Consider the following 15,080-nt stretch of genomic DNA (forward strand, 5'->3'; position numbering starts at 1 on the left):
TTTCCCATACAAAAGGAAAATTCTGCAGCAACTGCATCTTGCCATGCTAAACTGAACCTTATAATATGCAGGAACTGCCAAAATCTAAACATTTACTTTCTTTAAAGCTACTTTTAAGAATAGCAAAGGCATATTTTTCAATTAGTTATTTCTTACACTTTTTTCATCCCATCATTTTTATGAATCTCATTACCACTTTAGAAATGTCAAACAAAATTAGTACTATAGTAAAAACAATCCATTTTCAATTAAGAATGTTTATTTGAAAATGCTGATGTAAGTCAACTGCTTTTCTACTTATGGTGAATGCAAACTTTGGTACTCATATTCACTGTCACCTATGAATTTTCCTTTTTTGTAAAGGAAAAATGGACAATTTCCAATCACAATATTTGTAAGAGACCCTTTTCCCAGTTACTAAAGCAACCACTATTTGAATCTTTCTAGTATACCAGAATTCTTCTGGACTTAATCTTTATAAAAATTTGGCAGTGTTGTCCATTGTTTTAGAAATGTGAAGATGAGAAATATATTCTCCTTGAGGCAAGACTGTTGCATGCAACAACAAATTTCCTTCCTTCCTATGTAAACTGAGAAAAAAGAACATTTGGATGAACTGGGATGTTACTTAAAAGCTAGCTTCATTTGTGCCAAGTATTTCCATGAAATGTCCAAAACACTAGTAGAAAGAACATATTGTCAATGTACAATCATAATAAAGTATATAGTTGATGTCTGCTCCTGATGATGGGAATGAAGTGAATCAGTATTAGAACAATATTTTGGGCATTTTCAAAAACGGCCAGACACCGTAATCACTTCCAAGTGGGTTATCTCAGCTGTGCAATGCTGCATGTCATGACATGGTTTTAAATGTAAAAGATGCAATAAACATGATACTCATGAATCTTTGCTAATATTATTTGCTTCACTCAGATTTCACCTGCCATGCAAGGGAATTCAGACTGATGCAATTTTCTAGTAATCCACAGTAATCAGAAAGTTTAACATCGTATTCTGTGGTGACTTAATATAAATTGAGAGATCAGCTCTGAGTAAACATATTTGATGTTTTCCTTGATGTGTTCTTGAAGTTCCAGGATGAATCTGACTAAAATAAACATTATTATACACGTGACACCGTGTGCTCTGACGCAGGAACTCTCCCTGGGCTCTTTGTTGAAGTTGAGTCTGTACCTCTCTGCTGGTTTGCTGCCCTATATCTACCTTCCTATCTCATCCTACCTCCATCAAGCCCGTTGGACCTGGGGAGACCAGACAACATTGCTAGGATTTTTGACACATTTTCTCAGGGAAGAATATGGAACATTCAGTCTGGTAAATTTATATTTCAAGCCCTTTTAAGGAAATAAGTGGCAAAACTTCAGTGTTCTGCCTGGACCTTGAGTGGAAAAAAAAAAAAAATCAGTGTTTGTATCAATGACAGTACCTGGAATTTTCATTTGTTATTTGTATAGCAGACTTGCCCCTTGGAATGTAGCCTTTCACATATGTTAGAAAAAAAATGAATCACTTAATCCGACATCATCCTGTTGTATATCCTGAATGTATTTTTCAGGATAACAAGCAGTGAAAAGACTGCTGCCAGCAGTTGAAGCATTTCAGTCTTGTTAGCATTGGGTATCACTTTGGGCTCTTGGTCTGTGATTAAAAATATTTGGAAATGATTAAAGGGAAAAAATCTCAAAAATTTTAATATACCTTAATGAGTATATTTGTTTCTTTTTTTAAAACATATTTGATGAATCAGTGTTCATGTTAGTATTCAGTGGGGGATCTAAATATGTAAATGCTTCATAAAATATGATCTCACTCAATGGGAACTGTATGTTCTAAAGAATTTCAAAAGGTCTTTCTTTCCCTAAGACATAAATTAGGGGAAAACACTAAATGTGGCTGTAGGTAATGGCTATCTGAAAAGTGAAAGGATAAACAGATGGGTTTTTATTTTAAGAAAGACAGTTGTATCTGATTTTTCTTTCATGGTTTGCACTTTCTGTGTCTTAAGAAGGCAAATCTCAGAAGACTACAATATTATATGATACCATTTATACAAAATTCTAAACCATGCAAAAACTAAACAGTCTATTGCTGAAGGATACATAAAAAGTAGTAAAACTATATATTTTTAGAAAGTAGGGGAATAACTAACACAAAATTCTTATCCCCCAGTTACCACTGGGGGATAAGAAAGCCCCTTTGAGAGCTTTGTGAGATACCTTATGGTATTCGTGCAGTTCTGTTTCTTCAATGAGTGGTGAGTCTATAGATTTTTTAAAACTCTTTATTCCCTAAATATATATTATATATGTTTTTTGTATGTAGGAGGTATTTCATAATAAAGTCATTTAATAAAAGGATAATTATTATTTTTTGACTTAGAAAGTTTGGTACTTTAAATTTATACTCTGGTTTACTTACATTGGTTATTCCATTGAAATATTGCTGGAGGGCCATTCCAGATTTGAAATGTGTATAATTCACACATAATTGTGAAATTACAGGCAGGCGATAATGAGCTTTAACCAAAGTGCCCAAAAAAAGAGCTTAAAGAGACTTTGTAATGAAAGTGTAAAATCTGTTAGTTCATTAATGTGTTAATCATTCCTGCTGGAAGAGTTTAACTGATTTTTAGCCAATTATTGTCTCTGAAATTATTCCTAAGGGATATCTGTGTTTAGTTTTCACTGACTTCTAAAAAATCCAATAAGGCTCTGAAGTAAATAAACACTTTGAATGAAGAGACAAGTTGCATTGTATATTTCAACATGTATCTTTTAAATCAGGGTAATTAAAACACAATAGTCTACCAAAGCTTCAGTTTAATGCTTATGCAAATAAACTTTTTTATGTTTAGGCCAAATCTGAAATAGGATCCAGTATGTCTGAAATATTGCTGTGAGTATGAAATATCTTAAACTATTTTTAAATGAATTCTTTATTAGTTCCTTTAAATGATTTTAGGGATTTCTGAGTTTATCTCTTTGTGAAGCAGTACCTCTGAGATGTAGTTTTCACCTCTGTGGTTAACAGTTTTTGTGTATAATGACAGATATTCCAGCATTTCCTTCAATAAGATAAAGCTTAAAATGAGCAATAAATAAAACAGTAAATAAGACTATTAGGAGACTAAATAGAATATATAAAATGAAAATGTTTCAACTTTCAGTTGTATACAAAATTACCCAATGTATTGTTGCTTTAGAAATAACTTTTTCTTTGTTTATATCTTCTTTCTTTTGGAGACATTTTAGAACATTTTATTTAGCACAGTTTGAACAGTTATTTTCTTGTTATTTTGGTTTGAGCTATATTCATTTAATTCTTCAAACATTAATTTATTTAATGTTTTTTAAGACTTCCTTTAAGCTCTCCATAGGCTCAATTTTGACTTGCATATTTTTAAACATCCAGCCTTATTAGAACCAGCTTAAGCAAATATATTTTCATTTATTATCTATTAGAGTTCTTTGAAAAATCGGTTTATATTTGCTTTAAAACCTATACAAAGCTGGGATGAAGTGAGAGAGTAACATTGACATATATACACTACCAAATGTAAAATAGATAGCTAGTGGGAAGCAGCTGCATAGCACAGGGAGATCAGCTCGGTGCTTTGTGACCACCTAGAGGAGTAGGATAGGGAGGGTGGGAGGGAGACACAAGAGGGAGGGGACATGGGGATATATGTATACATATAGTTGATTCACTTTGTTATACAGAAGAAACTAACACACCATTGTAAAGCAATTATACTCCAATAAAGATGTTTTAAAAAAAACTATATAGATTAAGACAACTTGAAAAATATACATACCAGTTCTGTAATATTCTTACAATATTTTCAATATAAAATTAGGAATGAATAGGTTTCTCTGACACTAAAGTGATCTCCTAACTATTAATATGGAATTCACAGGACTACTTGAAAACTATTTTTTAAATATGGGGAAAATATTTCAAATCTATATGTGAGGTAGTTCACAGGTTCTCACGATTTCTGTCTTGTTCATTTGCTAGCTTGCTTGCTTCCTTCCATACTTCCTTCTTTTCTTTTTAAATTACTTTCTTTTTACTCCAAGAAATGATAGATAATTATTACAGAAAATTTAGCAAATACAGGTAAGCAAACCAAGAAATTAAAATTACTGTAATTCCAACATGCAGAGATAACCACTGTTCTTAATCCATTAACATTTTTGTCTATATCCTTCCAATATTTTTAATATTTTTGCTTGTTTTTAAAAATATAATCATAATGTATACTTTGTTTTGTTAGCCTGCTGTTTTTCATTTAATACTATACCTTGAAAATATTTCCCTGCCACCAATTATTCTTATATAACCTTTTGAGGTTCTTACAGTTGACTTTAAATATTTCTTTTTATGTCTGACAGAGACTTTTGTGGCTCCTTTTTCTTTTCTGTTGGGAAGAAGGTAGCAAGAAGCTCAGTTCCCCTTTTAAAGATAAAGACAACTTTATCAGTGTCTCTGGGCTTCTCCTTTGTTCTGCTTTTCTCCATGCCAAGACTCCCTGCCTGCTTTTTTCTACCTACCTTCCAAAGTTGTTATCATATTCAGGATCACTAGTATATTTTGTCTTAACAATCCCACATGAACTCCAGAGAAGCCTCAAGACTAATCCTAGACCATACATCTAACTTTCATTAGTTGCACATAAAAGTCATTTATTGGGGAACTTAAAGGCCTCCTTTACATTGAAATAATAGCAGTTAGGTCATATACTTAGAAAAAAAGACTTGACAAGAGTGATGACCACTCACACCGACACTATTTGCTCAAACAAAATCATAATATGGTATGGGGGCATAATCCTAGCACTCTCTGAATGAGTGAGAGAATTTCTAGTCTTTAATTATTTCAGGTGGACAAGAGTATTGAGAAAGGCAACTCATAATTAACTTACTAGAAAATCCTTCAACATGATGGAACCTAATCATCTACTCTTTTCCAGTCAAGCAAATTACATTCTTTCTCCATGCATATCTTTAAATTGCAATCCTGTTGAATTGCATACTGGAAATTATTGAATCTAACCCTAGGCAGTGACCATGTTTTAGAGCTTACATTTAAGCAACCGATCTCCAAGAATAAATTTTGAGACTGACTTCATTCCTTTTGAAGAATGGTTTGAAATGGGCCTCATGCTGGAATCAATTTTTCAAGTGTATTTGAAAATGAGTAAGGATATCTTCTCATAGTAGATAAGTTTCCATTAGTAAAATACACATTGTGTGGTTTCCATAATTATGGCATCACATTTTCAACAGTAAAATTGCCAGTAGGGAGAAGAAAGTTCTTTGAGATAGAGTATAGAGTCATTTCTTTTTAAAGAATTGGAGACTGCTAGAGCTGTTTGAGAACTCAGATAACACTTAGAACATGCTTATTAGTTAATGAAAGAATTTAGATTAATTGTAGGGGAAAAATACATTTCTTGGAGATTGCTTAAACATTTTTTGAACCAAATAGTATAGAAAACAAGGAAACCTTTTACGGAAGAAGATAACCTAGAAAAGGGTGGTTAGAGATCACTTCTCTTCCCTTTTTTCTTCGTGATTGGATCTCCAGAAAATTATTTGAATTGTTTTATTTTCAGTTTCACACGACTTCTTATCAAACTAATCTAGGATACAAATTGGTTTATAATATCAGTATAGTATACCAATATCAAAAATACTGAATAATTATTTGTTCTTATCTCAGGTCAAATTGTGTAAGTTGTTAACCAAATGTTACAACTGGAAAATACCTTAGACTGTTTAACTCTTTCTTGTGGTACTTTTTCTCCCAAATTTAAAAGAATACAAAATAATTTTAAAATCTGACTCAAAGCCTTAAAATTATTCAGTGCATATTCAGATATGGTCTATAAAGAATGCTTTATTTGGAACTAACAAATTTGTTTTTTGCCAACAATAAATTAGATTGTCTCTTACAGTTCTCAGGTGACAAATATGAGGACCCAACTCTCACTCAACATTCAAGCCCTTGCAGTTTGGGCAAATATATGTTTAGTAAGAAAGTGAGTAAAGTAATTCCTTTTTCCATTATTTTTCCCATGTTCATTAATTGAATTAATATATTCAATATGTCATTATAGAACATTGCCAGTAGTATTTTATATTCCAAATAAATGACTCTAACCAGTTCTATTAAGGCAAATATGTATTGCTTTTTTGCTAGGTTTTTTTTCTAATTATAAATGAATGACTTTGCAACATTGAACAGTATATTATAATCTAACTAGGTAGGCCATCTGATATCTTAAACCTCTGGTTTGATCTCTTACTATCCCATAGCCAATTATTGTTGCTTTGCAAAAGAGGCAAACAATTATTTAAACTCCCCTGAAGAAAAAAGTAACCTCCAATGATAAAAGGAAACCTAAAAAAATATAGCACTATTAACCTCCATTAATTTCTTATTCATTTACTTTCTAGCCTGTTGAGTATATTTTATGTAAATATATATTTGTATATACATTTATAGTTTTATTTCCTTAACATTATATTTTGAGCTTTTTCCCATACCATAAGAGATACTTAGAATCATTTAAATTTCTGTATAATATTCCATACTATAACCTAGGACAATTAATTTAAATGTTCTCCTATTTGAGGGTCTTAGATTGCTTCCACTTTTCCCACTATTATAAGTAATACCAAAGCATTGTTGTGGATTAATTCTTATCCACATTTCTGGTTCTTGCTTAAAAATTTATGCCCACATGTCAAATTACTGGGTCAATGAATGTGAATATTTTCTTTAAGGCTCTTGATATATATTATCAAATTAACTTTTCTTGAACATTGTACTAACATATATTCTCATACAACTGCATTCTCACCAGCACTGAGATTTGTCATTTTTAAATCTTTATTATTTTGATGCATGAAATTACTCTCTTGTTTTGCATATGTTTAATTACATCTTAAATTTAACAAGATTAGTAATTTATATTTCTTCTGCAGATTTTAACTTCATATCTTTTGCTGCATAGTTCCAAATCATGCTGTCGACAATATGTAGTGCAGTGTATGGTTTATTACTATGCTTTGGTTATCTATTCCAACTCATATTTTTAAACCTAAGATCTTTCTTTTTTCCTACTTAAAAATGGAAAGTTTTTTAGTTCCAAATATTTTTTTCATAGTTTAAAACTATGTAATATTATTATTGATATTCGTGTCACATAAATAATTTTGGACATATTTTAATTTTTTTATAGGGACAGACAGAACTCATCATTAGTATGGCTTTTTACTGGAATGTTTTGCATTTATTCATTGTTCTTTGCTTGGAGGGCAAATTTAGATATTTCAAAACCACTTTTCATGGGTGTGGTAAGTTTTACTTTGATATATCCTTTGACCAGAAAGTTAGTGAAGAATGTACAAATTTGTCTTTCATGAATCTTGCAGAAGAGCAAGTTATCTCAGAAATAGTTAAAATTGTATATACATTATTATAAATCAAAATTTAAATTATTGAACCAGTAAGGCTAAGCCTTCTTTTTTTTGGCGGGGGCGGGGGGCGGCGGGAAGCATTGTTTAGTTAACACAATAGTTAAACAGAAAAATAAATGTAAGGTAGATTTCAGTGAGTCATTTTATATGTGTGCTTGCAGATATAGGTACTACTGCATTTCTCCTGGGATTTTTTTTTAAAAATAGCAAAGAAATATGGGTTGTAATTAGGGGCTCTACCAACACATTCCCTTATTTCTTACCTCACCAGTCCAAGCCTGTGCAAAAGAGCAAGTATATTTCTGTTTTTCCCTGACTACCATATCTGAGATTAGAGTATTTCTTCTCCTTACAGAAGAAACTATATAAATGTAGATAGCTCTTTTTTTAACAGCTGAAACAGTTTGTGTGTGTGTGTGTGTGTGTGTGTGTGTGTGTGTGTTCAAGAGGCCCGATGAATAATACCTTACTTGAGCACTTGAGTTCTGAATCAGTTGAGAACACAATAAACCAGTACATTGGGTGGGAGAATCACCTTTGTTACCCATAATGCTGAGATTGGAGAATGTGGTTAATATCTGTGGGGAAGGGAGTCTCCTCACCCTGCATCCCTGAATGGGCTAGTCACAGGCAGTGCTGCACAGGGCAGGCCTCTCCCCTCCCCAGCTCACCGCACCCCAGAGTCTGCACCTGGACAAGTACTTCCTGTGGGCGTCTCACTTCCAAGAGGAAGAGAGAGGAAAGAGGAGGGCTATGCAGGCCCAGTCCCAGCTCCCAAACTCCCCAGTCAGCTCAGTCCCTACAGTCCTTCAGGAAGAAATAAGTGAGGGTAGAGAGAGGCCAGGAGTGTTATACTAATGGAGCTTCTCTACATGGAAGGAACATCAGGAGTTAAGCAAAAGCATTTCTCCACCTCTTCTGCTTTGCATGTTAGAATAAAGAGTTCAAGATGAAGTTTGTAGTATAGAAAAGAATGTGTGGATCCAAAAAGGGATATCCAAACGTCAAACAGGGAAGGAGGAATTCTTGAAAAATGAAAAATAAAGTGACATGGAGTTAGGTTGGAGAAGTCAGTTAAGAATACCTAAATGACACAGGCATAAGCAACTAGATACATGCAATATATTTTAAAAATATATAAATACCTGATTGGTTGCATGAACCAGTCAACTGGACACACTGTTTGCATGCCTCTTTCACAGGTGGAACGATTCTGGATGCAGAGCAATGCAGTAGTGGCTGTCCTCGCTGGCATCGGTTTGGCTGCACTTGTTTCTGAGAGTAACCGAGTACTGAACACCAATGGGCTTCAGTGTCTGGAATGGCTTTCAGCGATTCTTTTTGTAATTTACCAAATATATTCTAATTATAGGTAACACATGGTTATTTTTATGAAAAGTAGCATTCAAGCCAGAGGCATTTGGATATTTAGATTCTAGGGGCTTGTCTTATTTTTACCTTCCACTAGTTTTCAAAGTGAGACAGCTTGGTCTGAATGCAGTGGTTCTTAAACTTTTGAACAAGAATCTCATCATGAGTGATGTGTAGTTTCAGGCCATTGCAAACAAGGTTTTGGGTGGTGCATGTAAACACTCTGTATATTTTCCACTAAGGAATCCTAGAGATACTTTGTAGAATCTGGAGTGTACGTAAAATTCCATGATCTAAAATACCACTTAGATGGAGACTAAAGACATTTGGGGTTTTTTTGTATGCCCTAAAATAATTCACTTTATGCTTCAAAGATTTATCTTTTGAGTAATCCTTGGCCCTTATCTAGTACTCTCTGTAGTAATGTATATTAAGTATTTTAAATAATCAAAGTTCTAGAAGTTTCTTAACCCTTATGCATTATTAGTATTATATGTGTTTTTCAAAATCTGCTTAATAACCATTATAATGAAAACTTCAGTCTAACATAAAAGATGTAGAAGTTTAGATGATAGTTCATTTATTTGCAGCAGTATTGAGTAAACATTACAGAAGTGGAAGAGTCCACTGGAGTTTTGTTACACTGAGATTTGATTAGTACTTTAAAAGGTTACATTCTCCCTTTCAACTTAACTTGAAAAACTGATGTTCTTTATAATACTGAGGAAGAGCCCGTGTTAGGAAGGCTGTGTCACCAGGAGGCCTTGTGGGAAGGGGATGCAGGTCCCAGATACAACTCCAAGCTCAAGAAGGGTTTGCCGAGCCCATAGTGTGTTTCCCACCCTTTTTTTAAAAAAAAAAAACCTTAACTATTTATTTATTTATTTATTTTTGGCTGCACTGGGTCTTCGTTGCTGTGCACAGGCTTTCTCTAGTTATGGAGAGGGGGGCTCCTCTTCATTGTGGTGCGGGGGCTTCTCATTGCGGTGCCTTCTCTTGTTGCGGAGCACCGGCTCTAGAGCGCAGGGTCAGTAGCTGTGGCTCGCGGGCTCTAGGCGCGCGGGCTTCAGTAGTTGTGGCACATGGGCTTAGTTGCTCCGCGTCATGTGGGATCTTCCCCGAGCAGGGCTCGAACCCGTGTCCCCTGCATTAGCAGGCGGATTCTTAACCACTGTGCCACCAGGGAAGTTCCACTCACCCTTTTTTATCCCAGTCTTCTCGTGGCTCAGGTCTTTAGTAAGGCAATTCCAGTTCCACGCCAGGGATGCCTGCACAGACTGGGTGGTTTGGTTTGGTTTTGATTCTTTTTTTACCCCAGGTGAATGGAATAGACAGCAACTTTCCTGGGTGGCAAAATGTGAGGCGTCGCCCTGCAATGTAGGGAATCACAGTAGAAAATGGTTGCATCAGTTACAAAGGCAAGGATAATATTTTGTTCCTGGAAGTATTCATTTGCTTTGTGATGCTAACCCAGTGATTCAACTTTAGGCTGTGTTTTTCAGTACCATTACATGTAATGGACCTGATAATAACAGGAAGGACATTGCTTGTTCTGTTTTTCGATGCTTTTCCTTTCTTGTATTCTTTTTCTTTTTTCATGGAAAGCTCTCAGAATTCATGCCAGTTTTTTCTTTGAAGTTAGAAAGTCCACTTCATCATTGAAAAGAATTGTACTGCTATTGTTGGCAATGGCAAATAATGCCTGGAGAGAAGTAAACATCTCAACAAATTATTCCTTCCCTTCTTTCTCATTGGTCTCATTCTCTAGTGATTTCTCAGTCCTAGAAGGGAGAGAGGAACACAGGGAGTCTTTGGTCCAGGGAAGTGGTGGAAAGGATCAACCTCTGTGTGCAAGAGAGTCAGACAAACGTGCAAATTTATGCCAGAAACTGGCAGATTTCCTTTTGCATTTCTGAAAATTCCTTTGAGCTAAATGGAATTAACATGAAATTACCTTTAACTCCAAGTGGAATCAGAAACCTTACTTCTTTTTAGTGAAATTGGATATGCTTTTAGGGAAAAAAAGTACTTATTATTGACCACTAACTGATTCCCTTTTTTTATGGAAATGATAATGAATTCCAGAAGTAAAGCAGTATGCTGATTATTTTCAATTGCACAATTAGTTCCTTCTTTTTTTTTTCCCAGTTAATAGTGTTCCCTTTTCAAATATATGCATCCTCTTAGAAGATATGTTAGAATATTTTAAAGCACTAAATGTAGATTGTGTGATGGGAAACGAATGGAGCAGGAAATAAGGCCAGTCTTATTAAAACTAAAACAATGTGTTGCTATTTTAATATTTTGTAATCCTTTTATTTAGCATTTGTGACCAAAGGACCAACTATGTGATCGATAAGTTTGCAAAGAATCTTCTAGCCTCTATGCCTCATGATGCAATTATCTTACTCAGAGGAGATCTGCCAGGGAATTCTCTCCGTTACATGCATTATTGTGAGGGACTGAGGCCAGATATTTCATTAGTGGATCAGGAAGTAAGTATATGAAAGATACACTTAGAATATAGTAGTAGCGATCGTTTTAAAACATATGTTTTTTAAAGAACTATTTTTTTTAAACATTGAGTGGGTAGTTTCTATGATCACTCTTAGGTAAAATATATATCACATTCTTTTCTTTATTTTAACTAATAGGAAAAGTCATGGGTTGCTTCTTTCCTTTTTAAACTGAATGTTCTAAGAATTAATGTGTTTCATATTAGATTCAAACAGCATCCTAGGTCTCTAGTTCACATGACAGACCATGAAAATGTTGTGTTGTAAATTTATTTTTAAATTGTTCTTTTACATCCAGCCAACTCAACCATTCAAATTAACACTTCCCAGTGATCCAGGGATTAAAATAAATTAGGTTGACTATAAAATAAGTCATACTGCAGGTTGGTATACATTTCATGCAAAATAGAAATTATTAACCACAATTCTGCTATAGAATTTACTTGTAAATTTTGTTGATCTTATGACAAAAGTATTTTTGGAGCGGACTTGTGAAAATTTCAAGGTCTATTAAAACAATCTTCTTGAACTGAAAAAAATATATGTAAACTACAGGATTTATTGTTTAAGCCATAAATAGTTAAAGGGAACAAATCTTTCTCTGGTGTTTTTAGAACGGTTGTCAGGAAATGAGAAATTCTTAACCTTGAAAAACTACATTTAGTTTGATTGAGCAAACTATTAGGCACAATACTTACTTAATAAATTTCATTCAATTAATGAATAATTAAAATTTTTTGAGAACACTATAAACAGATTTGCAAATATAGGGAAATTTGAAAATTACACATATTTTTAGAAGGAGTTTGCATTTATATCATGTACACAAATGATTAATTTGATCTTCAGTCTAGCATCTGACAAAAGCTAGATCATTTGTTGAAAATACGGTATCATACTATGATTTTAAATACTATTTGGGATGACAGCTACTATGATTGAGAAGCTTGGATTTCAAAGTTAATTAGACCCAAATTCAAGTCCTCATCCTCTCACTTCCTGGATGTGTGACTTGGGTCTATTGATTTTTCCTCTCAGAGCTTCTGTTTCCTTATCTATAAAATGGAAATGATCATTAGATAAGTAAGTTAGGATGCTTCTGAATGTAAGGAACAAAATCCCTGACTAAGAGTAGCTTAAACTCTGGAGGTTTTTTTTTTGTTTTTTTGCTGTACGCGGGCCTCTCACGTGTGGGATCCTCCGGGGCGGGGGCACGAACCCGTGTCCCCTGCATCGGCAGGCAGACTCTCAACCACTGCGCCACCAGGGAAGCCCAACTATGGAGTTTTTAATCTCACAAGACAAGTAATCTGGAGAGAGGAGGTTTTAGGATTGATAATACAAGCAGTTCCATGATGACAGTGTTCTGCGGCAGCTTTTCTGCAGGTCTCTTGAACCGATGGATGCCTGGTTCCAGACATCACAAGCCAAGTGCTTCTTCTGGGGTCTCTCTCTCTCTCTCTCTCTCTCTCTCTCTGTATTGGGAGTAACATGTACCCCAGATGCCCCCAGCAGACCTCTACTTGGGCCCCACTAACCAGTATTGGGTCACATGACCACTCCTAAACTACTCACTAGCAAAGGAGAATGACTAGAACTACCTGATTAAAACCAGGATTGTGTTAGTTGGAAAGGATTGGCTGTTGAGTGGGCAATCAACAGTATCTGATATAATTTAATTATTCTCACATAATAAGGTTATTATGAGAATTAAATTAGAAAGAGTAAGGCCATAGCACACAGTGGGTATTTAATTAATGTTACTATACCCAAGAACTGAAACTATTGGGTAATAAACTCTAATTCAATAAGTATTTTTTGAGTATTTACAATGTACACTTAGATTAAAATTAATTTGTCACTTCTAGTTAAATGACTTGTATAGACAAGTAAAACATAAGCATAATTGCTCAAACGATGATATCCAAACTTAGTGAAGCTTTGAAGGTGTAAATAGGAGTCTTTTCTTTAAAAAAAAAAGAAATCTGTACATATAAAAGTATAAAATGAAGTATATATTAAGTATAGAATTAAGAAAAAAAATTGATACTAATGATTTATTTTAATCAAAAGAATATGTAATTAATTTGGAGCTACTAATAAATTCAGATAATTTAGCCAAAGGGTTTTTAATTTCGAGGCCTAGGTTATCATATAATTGAGCTTCTCAAGGGCAGGGATTATATCTTCTTCATTATAGGTGAGCAATACTTGTTTTTTGAATGACTGAATGAAAGAACAGAGTAATGACATGTCTCTGTATTTTGCTTAGGTTGTCTAGTCTGGCCATCAGAAAGACATTTCAGGTCCAGCAAACATAGTTTGGGAAGTATTCTATGCCAGGCAATGTGATAGGTGCAGAGGCAGTGAGATGAAAACAGCCCCTTTCATGTAGGAGCTTGCAGTCTAGTGAGGAATAGGCTAAGAGCTATAACTGAGGTAGGTACAAAGTGCTGTAGGAGCATGGGGCCTGGGGAGGGCATCGGAGAGGCAGTGGTGTTTAAGCCGGTTCCAAAAGCTCGGTACTCTCTCTAGGCATGAGAGCGGGAGGTCATTCTGGGTAGTCTGGCAAATGCATGGAGGTAAGTGAAACTAGGTGCTGATTTTATTGATGGCTGATAGTTATAATTTAAGGCATGAAACCTAAGGTCTAAGGCATTAGAAGAAGAGTCAGTGCCACATACCTCAGTGCATTTGTATGTACTTTTCAACTGTTTATATTTAATGAGTACCTCCACATTTTAGAACCTTTTCACTGTCCTTGATAAACTTGATTCTTTTTAAAGAAACATATTAGGGGCTTCCTTGGTGGCGCAGTGGTTGAGAATCCACTTGCCGATGCAGGGGACACGGGTTCGTGCCCCGGTCCGGAAACATCCCACATGCCACAGAGCGGCTGGGCCCGTGAGCCATGGCCACTGAACACGGGTTCGTGCCCCGGTCCGGAAACATCCCACATGCCACGGAGCGGCTGGGCCCGTGAGCCATGGCCACTGAGCCTGCGCGTCCGGAGCCTGTACTCTGCAACAGGAGAGGCCACAACAGTGAGAGGCCTGCGTACGACAAAAAAAAAAAAAAAAAAAAAAGCAAGAAACATATTAAAAGCATGATATCATATTTTATCTTTCTGGCAGATGATGACTTACGAGTGGTATTTACCCAAGATGGCAAAGCATTTACCAGGCGTCAAATTTCCTGGGAACCGGTGGAATCCTGTGGAAGGAATATTACCTAGTGGAATGGTCACATTTAATCTTTATCATTTTCTTGAAGTAAATAAACTGTAAGCACTCTTTTCATATAATAGCTTTTCTAAAATCTTAAGCTTTTCTAAAATTGTTTATGTAGCAGCTGTGCTTCATCCAAAAGACCAATTTTCTACACCTATTTCCCTGTCACCGGTGAGATTATCTCTGTAATTAAATTGAATATCTGTGCATAAATGAGGCCAGGCAGAAATAAATGTTATTGTTCTGGGTAAAAGAAAAATAAAGACAGATTAGCAAGAATAGCAAATAAGATCTTAGTACAATTCAGAGAAATTGGAGATGTGCCTGCCTACTTGAAATCATTGCAGGTAGATCGCAAGCAATTATAGTTTCCCCCTGATCAACACCATGGCCCCCTTTTAAGTTTAATGCAAATGTTTTCCAGGAATAATCACTATATAAAAATAGCTTAA

General features: G+C 34.9%; 1 protein-coding gene across 4 annotated transcripts in view; it reads left to right on the forward strand.

The window, feature by feature from the left end:
• TMEM260 (transmembrane protein 260) overlaps nucleotides 1-15,080 on the forward strand; it is a 62,184-nt gene that overhangs the window by 30,599 nt on the left and 16,505 nt on the right. For 2 of the 4 annotated variants that reach the window (XM_007101677.4, XM_024134053.3), the window contains 7 exons: nucleotides 1,159-1,338; nucleotides 2,879-2,919; nucleotides 5,984-6,067; nucleotides 7,274-7,388; nucleotides 8,714-8,883; nucleotides 11,206-11,377; nucleotides 14,533-14,681. In XM_007101677.4, the coding sequence (XP_007101739.2) occupies nucleotides 1,159-1,338; nucleotides 2,879-2,919; nucleotides 5,984-6,067; nucleotides 7,274-7,388; nucleotides 8,714-8,883; nucleotides 11,206-11,377; nucleotides 14,533-14,681 (911 nt within the window). The remainder of the gene's footprint in view (nucleotides 1-1,158; nucleotides 1,339-2,878; nucleotides 2,920-5,983; nucleotides 6,068-7,273; nucleotides 7,389-8,713; nucleotides 8,884-11,205; nucleotides 11,378-14,532; nucleotides 14,682-15,080) is intronic. The other 2 variants (XM_024134043.3, XM_024134046.3) reach the window with 2 other exon arrangements.

The sequence above is a fragment of the Physeter macrocephalus genome, chromosome 11, assembly GCF_002837175.3.
Source record: "Physeter macrocephalus isolate SW-GA chromosome 11, ASM283717v5, whole genome shotgun sequence".
NCBI classification, from domain to species: domain Eukaryota; kingdom Metazoa; phylum Chordata; class Mammalia; order Artiodactyla; family Physeteridae; genus Physeter; species Physeter macrocephalus.